The sequence below is a fragment of the Sebastes fasciatus genome, chromosome 21, assembly GCF_043250625.1.
Source record: "Sebastes fasciatus isolate fSebFas1 chromosome 21, fSebFas1.pri, whole genome shotgun sequence".
In the NCBI taxonomy this organism is placed as follows: Eukaryota; Metazoa; Chordata; class Actinopteri; order Perciformes; family Sebastidae; genus Sebastes; species Sebastes fasciatus.
The window spans coordinates 16,335,437-16,345,461 of NC_133815.1; the positions used below are offsets into that span (position 1 = coordinate 16,335,437).

Consider the following 10,025-nt stretch of genomic DNA (forward strand, 5'->3'; position numbering starts at 1 on the left):
GGTTTACTCACCATTGTATTTCGCAGATTGCTGTTTAATCGCTCTTTTTTAGGCTGACATAAATGGCGTTCCAAGAATAGTCGCACATCTTTATTTAACACAAACACACCATGCAACCAAAGCATGAGTGTGTTGATGTTACTGCCACTGAAACGCCAAAACAAAACATTATTAAAGACTGGAAACTGACCATGTGTTTGGCTGTGATGAAGCCAAGTGAAGTCTGTTTGCTATAACTTTGTGGTGCAGATGGGGAGGGGATGGAATTTAGGGAGAGAGAAATGATGTGATGGGGCGTAAAGGTTGTAAAAAGCAAGTGTAGTTGCACATCGACTTAGAATGTAAACCAAAAATAGTTTTGGAGAGGTGTGTGTCAATGTTTGCACCACTATTTGTAGACTAACAGAATCTCGGTTGGCAAACACATGCACACAGGCACAAATACAGTATCATAATACTTTTTATTAACACCTGGAAGATCATGCTTGAGTTGCCGTCTTCTCCTTTGAAACCCGGGAAGCCAGCAGGGATACAGCAGAGTGTGTGTGTGTGAGAGAGAGAGGGGACCAATCCAAACAACAAAGGAATGCTCTCCATCATTCGGAGCTGCTGCTTTGCGTTCTCCCACTTGCCTGCCATGGTATGTGTAATTACACCACAATTAAAGTGCCTGTGCTTGTGACTATGTGTGTGTTGGTGTATGTGAGCCTCATGGCGCTTAGTGACCACCGACCATGTCAACAATGTGGCCTGGACAGAGCAGGCAATTTCACACAAGTGAGTCAGGGAGTGAAAAAAAGAAGGGTGATATGGAAAGAAAACATTTGACTTTCCTGTTAGATGCTGCTGCTGCTGCTGAAGGGGTAAAAAACAGCTGTTCAGATATCTCTCTCTGCATCCTCCATTTTTCTATGATTCCAGCTGGACTTTCTCTCAATTTCTCCTCTGCTTTGTAAATCACTTTGCGTCTTCTTCTGCCGTCTCTCTCTCCTCCTCCTCTCATCCCCTACTCTGACCACAGGAATGCAAGGCGACTGTCAACGCAGTACCGTGCACGTCATGCATAGTAATCACTGGGCCACAAAGCACACACACAAACACACACCCAGATATACACACACAAACATTTCAGACTACAATACGTTGGCGATTTTATCCCCTCGCTATTTATAAAAAGATATGTCTTATGGAGCCCAAATACAGACTTGACATATTCATAAATGTTCTTCTATGCATTTCCCCTACATCATTTTATCATCCCAGGAGATTGGGTCCATTTCTGCATCTCTAGTTAAACAATGGAAGTGAAAAAAATACTGAGCAAAAATACTGTAAACATGAACATTTACAGCTATGTATATGTATGGGTGCACGTGTTTTATGAGCACGTGGCACAAGTTCCACACATACTTGGCGTCTGCCCAAAAAGTTGCCACTGTTTGCATCGCTAGTTAAACTTTACAGCTCAGCGATATGTACTGAAACAGTGTTGGCACAGTGGGCTTCTTTTTTCACAACATGTGGCATTGCTTGACATAGAAACAAAAATACTGCAGTCTGTACTTTTCATTATGGGAAAAACACCAAGTGCATGTAGTTAAAAACCCAACCATAGCTCACTGTCCAAGTGTTTACAATTATTAAAGAGGACCTACTATGCTTTTGTGCATTTCCCCTTTCCTTTAGTGTGTTGCATAGTTTTTTTGTGCATGTAAAAAGTCTGCAAAGTTACAAAGCCCAAAGTCCACGCCAAAAAGAGAGTTAAACCTGGTTTATGGTTGCCGTAGTGAAGCCAGCGCGAGGTGCGTGCGCCAGAAAATTGCGTTGTCACGGATTTCGTGTGGTGCGCAAAGGCTCCGCAAGTTGTCACGATGGTTTGTCATGCACCAGTGAGTATAAACAAAGCTAAACTCTCCCCCACAGAAACACTGCTCTTGAACTGCCTAAAACGCCTCGCTTGAAGTCCCGCCTTTTCTTCAGTAACGTGGTGATGTCACCAAGTAACACATTTGCATAATACCTGCCTAGCGGCTAGTTTGGCACGCCCTCAAACAAAGCTAGTTAGAGCGGAGCTGGAGTGGAGTCCAAAGAGTTTGGTTCAGCTGACCAATCAGAGCAGACTGGGCTTTTCGAGGGCGGGGAACAGGAGCTCTAACAGAGTGTTTCAGACAGAGTGTGAAAAGAAGTGCTGCAGCACAACCGGTATGAGAAAAATAAAGGTTTTTTTGAACATTAAAGCATGTAAACATGTTCTAGTAGAAACCTAAAATACAAGTATGCACCTGAAAATGAGCAGAATAGGTCCTCTTTAATGTATTGTAAACAAATTCCACTTGTCGAGAATTTACTTTCACAGTCCTTTAACATAATGTTGGATGTATTAGTAGTCCGTAAACAAAATGTTTGTCACGATCACTTTTCGTTCGATGTGTACACAAGTTACGATGCTTTAAATACCTATGCATACAGTATTTCAAAAAGAAAAACGATTATGGAATATAGGATCCTGACTTTCACCATGATGAAAACAAATCTGTGATGTAATCAGAATATTTAAAAAACAAAAGGACAGCAATTGTAACATTTGAGATGTGTAAGTGAAATCCCTGAGTCATATGATCATTGTCCAGGTCGCAGGTAGCTGTGAGTCTGTTTCTGCATGGTGACCTGTGCTGCATTGTAATCAGATAGTACCAATGTGGTATATTTCCAGTTTCCTCCAGAAGGGAATGTAAGAAAACAAATCCAGAAGCCAAAGCTATGACAGGTTTTGTTTGACCTTATGATGATGGCGATCTGAGCTCCAGCTTCTTTCCCTTTTTTGGACTTGATGATATTAGGGCAGAGAGTCGGCTGAAACCCAAACTGTGATGTTTTAAAGGTTTTACGTCAATCAAGGGTCTAAAGGGTCCCTGGCTCATGTGTACCGTACTGCTGAAGTGTCCTTGAGCGAGACAATGAAACCTTATCAGCAAAATAAATCGCTATTTGTTAGCTGAGGATAAAGTCACTAATGCAATACATTATTATTAAAACTAACTTCCTAGGGGCTCCAGTATTATGTAAGACATACATGTGTCATCTTGGTTTGCGGTCCTGTTCGGACATGAGCAGGTTGTTGAGTTTGATGACAACGCTGGCAAAGTCAGTGAGCTCCACAAAGTCAGAGGTGATGATGTTGACCCCGTCCACCCCGGGCCTCTGAGCCTGGACCCAGGACATGATGGTTGGCAGGTTTCTAGAGCCACCGAAGAAGAAATGCAAACAATTATTTTGTTATTTGTTGTTATACTGGACATGCTGTCACTTGAATTTAAACTGATTCGGCAAGCATACTGAAATTATCTAGAGCCAAGTTTCTGTCTCTGTAAGGTTTATAGTTATGTCTATAACGCTGCCAAACTCTAATCAGTTGTTCCTTGGCTGAATGTCTGTCTGTCCTAAATTTCATGAGAAGTTCTTGATAAGGTTTTGAGCTACAGTATCTTGATGTGGGAGAAAATGGACCTGATGGGAAAAAAAGTTAAAGGGAGTGATATTTGTGTCTGTCTGTCAGCGAGAGACTACGTTGCCACTATTGTCTCAAAATCGTTGCTTTGCATTCAAACACTTTCTGTTTTGGAACACACACACGCACACAAACACATGCCCACGACTCTGTAGCTGTATCATTTCCAACACCCTTAAATTCTCCACTATGTTTGAGCCGCCAGCAGAACAAAACCAGGAAGTCAGAATGTTTGCCCAGGCGGTGATAAACAATCCCATTTCCTCGGAAGTGCAAAATTAGGCCACCACCTCCTGTCTCGCCAGAGAGTCCGCTCAGGCGTTATATACCCCGGCATGAGTGGCTGCTTCTCTCACTTTTAAGGGTATGGTGGATATGTACTCTAAGTCAGGATTTCCGCTGTCATTTCCACTCAAAGCTTAGGCTCAACGAGCGAGATGACTGCTAAAGTTTGTGCAAATAATTTAGTCCTTGCTTAGGAAATCGGATCTCTTATCTGAGAGATGAAATGTGTTTCTGTTTGATCCTCTATAGTTTGGAAATGGATAAAGAGGATTATAGCTAATCCTTAGTGAAATAAACCAGTGGATGTGACAGAAAATTGCAACAGAGACGTCAAATTTAAAGATGCATGCTTAGACAGACTTTTTTATAGAAGTAGTCAATCTGTTATATAAGTAGATGAAACATCCACACTGGTTTTGCTACTACACTACATCCTCCATCGGAGGGTGTGGTGAGTAATAGATACTCTCTTGGCCAGCCACACTGGTCTCATAGCTCTGTGCCAATCACAGGGAAGCGTGAGCAACAACAGCTCCACAAATGTAAAGAGGCTTCTCCAGGAAATCGTATTGTCGTCTGGATGGTGCAGCGTGGCACGATGTGAACACACAGCACTGCAAATCTGCAGCCAGAGGCAGATGGCGAGGGTTTATATTTATTAAATTTTTACAATGATGATAAAAAATAAATAATAAAGGCCATTTATATATAAATGGATTTATTTCAGTTTTAATTCTACCGTATCTCATGTCATAAATGGACACATCGTATTGTTAAATGTGACACAAAAGCATTTTATGCATTTCAACAATAAAACATGAAACACCACTTTTGCTGAATAGAAAGTTGGAAAGGAGGTAATGACACACAGTCATTTACTGGTTGGAGAGTTATTCATTAAGATGTTTTATTTACATTTTTAATTATTATTCTGTTATTACTATGTATTTGCTTTAAGTGCTTAATTTGCTCTTTGTCCCTTTTTCAAGGGCATAGGCAAAGATGACAATCCTCTTTGTTGCAGGCATTTTGCAGCATTGACTGTACTGCCCTCTACTGGCCACAGACCAAAGTGATTAAATGGAGTTGAGCAGAAGAGAAGAGGACAAGGTTCAAAGATGTATGAGCACATACGCGCTCACACAAAAATTCCTAAATCTTAGACATGTGTTTCAAAGCAAGTTATATGTAAAACGAATGCATCTAAACCAACAAAGAAGTTGACATACTAATTAATGTATACACACATCCACAATCTCCTTAAAACACCCAAACGTATAGTCACTGACCTCTCCACCAGGTAGTCGCGTAGCCCCCAGACCAGGCCCTTGGCCACGGTGTTGGGCTTGGGTGTGAGGATGGCCTGAGAAACGTGGAAGGAGCCCTGCTTGGCTCTTTCACTCAGTGTAGTTTCCAGGAACTAGACAGGAGAAAGTCAAACACATCTCACACCCTTAATGTGAGATGTGTGGGGACATAGAGTAGCTTGTGTATCTAATGTCTAAACTGTTGATTTCTTTTAGCTTAAATACTCCATTGTGTAGATATCTGTATTCATTTTCCACTGAATGAAATGCTGTTTTCTGACCTTTGTGAGCTTGATGGGTTGGGTGGTGTTCGCCCAGGGAGCGGGGATCTTGTTTCCAGGCCACATGACAGGAATGCCCTGAGCTGATGGATGATGGTAGAACACAATCACCTGTAGAGAAAAGTAAATGAAAGATGGTGAGTAGATACGTTTAAAAGAACACAGATGGGGTATACCTCATATAACATTCAGACAGTCAGATGTTAATATTTAAGTAGATATCAGGCAATGAAAATTGTTTAAATTTCTTGCATCTACACACAATTTAGCCCTAAAATGACCACATTTCCAACCTTGACCCTAAATGTATTGTATCCATAGCCCGGTATTTAGCCTACAGTAATATCTACACACTTGTACAGTAGAAACACTGACTTTTCAGCTGCACGTTATATGCATTTGAGATAAAACTCATCTGCATCAAGGCTGAACATCCAAATAAAGTAGGTGTGGCGATTTTGTTTTAAATCATAAAAACACATTTGACTTGTCTTTGGTCTTTACCAAACCGATTTAGCAGTGAAACAATGAGATAACTGATTGTCTTTTCCAATGACACTTTTAACAATACAGTTAAGCTGCCCTTTGCAGCTGGTAATTGTGCAAATCTCTCTTCCTCTGTCTCTGTCTCCTTCTCCTTTGCCAACTAAGCCAGTCACAGATTAGGGTCATGGGAGCAGGAGTTAAACTGATAATATCTGAATGAGACACTGACATGCACATAGAACCATGCAGACATAAATATATCACACCTAAAACAGGAAGCACACACATACATACACACAAATAAGTAAGTATATGTATATATAAAAAGAAGAGAATGAAGAAAGAAGGTAACAAAGACGGGGTGAGACAAGGAAAGTAGGGAAGACATGTAGGGGAAGCCAAAAAAGACAAAGAGAAATGGAAAGAGAGTGTGAACAAAGTATACAAGCTAAATACCAGGAAAGAAGGAAGGCCAGTTGGCTGATCGAACAAGTGTTAATGGGATGACGCTCACCACTAATTCCTGTCAAGGAGAGTACAGGCGGCGGGGATTACCTGACCACGTCCAATAAACACACACCTCCATGCCGCTTTTACTTGTACATGTTTATGAGCCTTAAATGGTCTGAAATCACTAAAAAATCTTGTTTTTTTAAAAATATTTGTTTTTAGGTAATGTTGTGCGTCCACTTTCATTGATGCATTCTGATCTCACCTGTTGTTTCTTCTGCCAGAGGTAGTCCAGAGTGATGCTCTCCACGGCACAGTTACTACAAAGCTTGCTGCCAAACACTTCCTGGAGCATGTTGATGAGGTACACATGATGCTCTGGGCCCATCGCATAGTAGTGGTTGAAGTCTAGAAACACCACCTAAATCAATCAAACATCCAAATCAAGTCAGTATAGGCCAATGGTCGCACATTATGTATCTGTGCATTCTTGAAATCAAATTTCATAAATCATACTATTAAATGTGCTTCTCACCTCTTTCCTGTGTCTGCTTAAGAAGGAGTTAATTTCTTGCAAGCCGTCGCTGACCTGTAGGGGAGAATATAGTGAAAGGTCAGAGTTAATTTGCCCACCGAACCTAAAGCTCTGTGTCATATAGCGGATAGGCACACGTCAGAATCACCCATTTCAGAAGAGGGATGTTTAGTTGTAAACATCCCTCTTCTGACAGCTGGAAACTAGAACATGATACTAGCAGAACACATTCACTGTTCACGCTGTTATATGAGACAAAATAAAAGACAAACATCTGAACAAGCTGAAATATTTGAATTCAAATGTAATTCTGATCATTTCAGAACTACAGACATATGATCTAGAAAGACAAAAATATTGACGAATAATACTGGACTGTGACATATTAAATAAAACATATTTAATGACAATGAGAAAGAACAGGGAGGCAGGCACAGTAGATGTATAGATGAGGCATTTGAATGTCCTCTGCTCACCTTGTGGCCAAACAGGCCATGGATGAAGTAGATCTCATTTCCAGGCTCGCCTGGTTTGGAGGAGACCCGGAGATCAAAGTAGCGGATTCCTGCATCCAGCTGCTCTTTAAATGTCAGATTCTGGGAATACAGACATTATATATATTACATTATACATGACAAAACAAATCCTCATTCAAATACCATCTAAGAATACATTACTTAAGCAGTTGATCGATAGTCCAGTGTCATGTATGGTTTTTCTTTTGTTCCTTTTCCCTGATGATGGGCCTTGGGGCTAAATGGTTGTGGAAGCTGTGTATAAAGGTGAAATTTATATAAAGTATGTTTGGAAAATTTTAATGTTATTAGTGTAACACACATATGATGTTGTATATAGTATGTATGTGATAAATGTAATGTACTTGATTTCGGACCCCAGGAAGACTAGCTGGTGCCTTTGCTTCAGCTAATGGGGATCCTTTTTAAATAAATAAATAAACACATCTGTTATAAATGCACAGGCTTTCAAAATCTGCCCTAAACAGATCATTTTATATGTCATCTGCGGGGCTGCCTGGCTCCACAGATGTTTGGATTTGTACATGTTACTGATCTGAACTCAGATGTACCTGGGTCATGGACCACTTCACCATGACTTTCTTGGCTAAGACGCTGAACATGGTGGCGAGGTACTTCACATATCCCTTCTGGTCGGGTCCCACAGGAGCATGCACATCCACCCAGAAGGTGAACGAATCATGAGACCCTGGTAGACAGACAGACAGATGATGATGATGTGAGGGAAGAAAATCACAAAGGACAAAATGAACAAATCACACTCCTCTCATCAGACGTGCAGCTTTATAAATCCAGGTGTGATGGTGTGCAGGTGAATAGACGCAGAGGAGGAAACCAAACATCTTTACGCACGACAGGCTCACCTGGCACGGCGAGGTGTTTGAGTGGCATGGCACTGAGCCTGGAGGGGAGTGAACCCATCCAGTCTGCATGGACGGTACCGATCCCTGCAGGTCGGGTCTTCATGTCAGAAACAACCCCTATACCCTATATACCCCTCAGGAAACCGCTCTCCGGTGCGCATGCAATCCAGGTGACAGATTCCGGTGCGCTCCCAACAGGTAAAAAAAACTACTGCTTATCATCTTGCAATGTCACAGTGAATCTAGGCTACATTTATGACCGGTTCAACTCGCAGATCGAGTATGACCCGTTTTCCCCGGTGTCCGGTCGGTTATTGCCTGGCGTCGGGGTGCTGCTGTTCTAACCGGCATGATCCGTTGACCGACCGGTGTGTGTGTCTATAACGACCGTGATAATCCTCTTAGAGCAACATTCCCCTTGTTATCCCCTCTGTTCTCCTGCTTCTTGGCTTTACCTGCCTCACGTGTGTGTGTGAGAAAGACCACCACCTGGACTCACACTAATGTAAGGCAGGCTTCTCGCTGCCTTAACTATAAACTTACTTGTTACTTAATTAAACTACTGTAGGGCTGTGGGTAAAGCAAGAGCACGAGGAGAGCTTCGTCTGTGCAACAGGATCCACTTTATTGTCTCAACTCCAGCGCAGGACAATTGAACACCGATAACCAAAAGGTGGCACATCACTTCTTACTTCATATCACTCCGCCAATCTTAATCATCACTCACTTTACAAGCACATAAGGTGCGCCAAAATATATATAGTTCCAGATCTAATTTAAGGTGCAGAATACCATATGTATACTGTATAAAATAAATATTTACAAATGAAATCTAATCTTACACTAAGTCCCCCAGTCCCCCTGGACACAGATGGGGAAAGCTGTCTTAATTGTAGGCTAATTAACTGTAGTTTAGAGTCAGCAACCCATGACGTGTATAGGCTGCAAGGATGACTGCAGCATTAATCAGCACATAATGGATCATTATGTGTGACCGCTGAGGTCAGGTGGATCATGTACAACTAGGCTCAAGGTTGTGCTTTTACAACGTTTGTGTGTTCAGGTGTTGATGCGTATTTAATTTTTTTATTTAAAAGGGACCATGTACAGTTTAAAACATAAATGTCACCATTTGATGCACCGTATACCAGATTATAGTTTTAAGCTAATTCACATCTGTAGATCCATTGGCAGGTCAAAACAAAGAAACATACACAGCTACACACAACAATAGCACATCACAAAGTATGCTTGTCAAGTAAAAGCAAGTCATGAAGACCATGAAGTTGGAATAAAGATCAGTGAGTACAGAGCTGAGCATCTTTCAACAGACGTTTTAAGTTGGTTTTGAAAGTGCTGATAGAGCTGCAGCTCCTCACAAAGTCAGGCAGGGTGTTCCACAGATTTGTGGCCTTAACAGAAAAAGCTGATTGCCCAAATGCAATTTGATCCTATCCATGGATTAATTACATTTAATGGTCCAGTTGGAAATGGTATGTAGGCTTGGTCTAACCCTAATAATTAGGCTACTTGTCTACATAGAATATAGGCCAATTTAAATTGCCAATTAACATTTTTTTTAAACTACTTAAAATGTGTTTGTGTCTTCACAGCTCTGTATTGGCCTATATATGAAAACCACAGCCTGACAGCTCCATCTATTGGTGCACCACCTGAATTACCACTGTGTCCAGAAAAGTGATGAAGTAAAGAGCTCTCACTCTCACTTTTTTTTTTTTGTCATCCCAAACATCTAAGCTCCAGCGAGTGTAGG

General features: G+C 41.3%; 2 protein-coding genes across 10 annotated transcripts in view; both read right to left on the reverse strand.

The window, feature by feature from the left end:
* phldb2b (pleckstrin homology-like domain, family B, member 2b) overlaps nt 1–180 on the reverse strand; it is a 47,860-nt gene extending 47,680 nt beyond the window's left edge. For 3 of the 7 annotated variants that reach the window (XM_074621212.1, XM_074621214.1, XM_074621213.1), the window contains exon 1: nt 12–178. The gene's annotated coding sequence lies outside the window, so the exon portion shown is untranslated. Of the gene's footprint in view, nt 1–11 lie in introns of all 7 variants that reach the window. The other 4 variants (XM_074621210.1, XM_074621209.1, XM_074621217.1 and 1 more) reach the window with 3 other exon arrangements.
* A 2,893-nt stretch (nt 181–3,073) lies between these two features.
* Nucleotides 3,074–8,942, reverse strand: plcxd2 (phosphatidylinositol-specific phospholipase C, X domain containing 2). 3 transcript variants are annotated; one of them, XM_074621220.1, is made up of 8 exons: nt 8,795–8,942; nt 7,940–8,076; nt 7,329–7,448; nt 6,853–6,906; nt 6,583–6,738; nt 5,382–5,492; nt 5,083–5,213; nt 3,074–3,238 (listed from the first exon to the last, which is right to left on the reverse strand). In XM_074621220.1, exons 2-8 carry the CDS (start codon nt 7,988–7,990, stop codon nt 3,079–3,081), a joined length of 783 nt encoding a protein of 260 aa, XP_074477321.1. In that variant the 5' UTR covers nt 7,991–8,076; nt 8,795–8,942; the 3' UTR covers nt 3,074–3,078. The 3 variants fall into 3 exon arrangements, with proteins under 3 accessions (XP_074477321.1, XP_074477319.1, XP_074477320.1); XM_074621218.1 differs by having other exon boundaries at nt 8,252–8,905; XM_074621219.1 differs by lacking the exon at nt 3,074–3,238 and adding an exon at nt 4,602–4,846 and having other exon boundaries at nt 8,252–8,908.
* Between the last annotated feature and the right edge of the window lie 1,083 nt (nt 8,943–10,025).

Bases quoted from the DNA above. Each gene is read 5' to 3' on its own strand.
- plcxd2 (XM_074621218.1), bottom strand. From the start codon at position 8,354: ATGAAGACCCGACCTGCAGGGATCGGTACCGTCCATGCAGACTGGATG. The intron at 6,907-7,328 runs GTGAGCAGAGGA...TCTCCCCTACAG, and splicing joins ATGGCCTGTTTGGCCACAAG to GTCAGCGACGGCTTGCAAGA. The intron at 3,239-5,082 runs GTCAGTGACTAT...CGGTGGCTCTAG, and splicing joins CGCGACTACCTGGTGGAGAG to AAACCTGCCAACCATCATGT.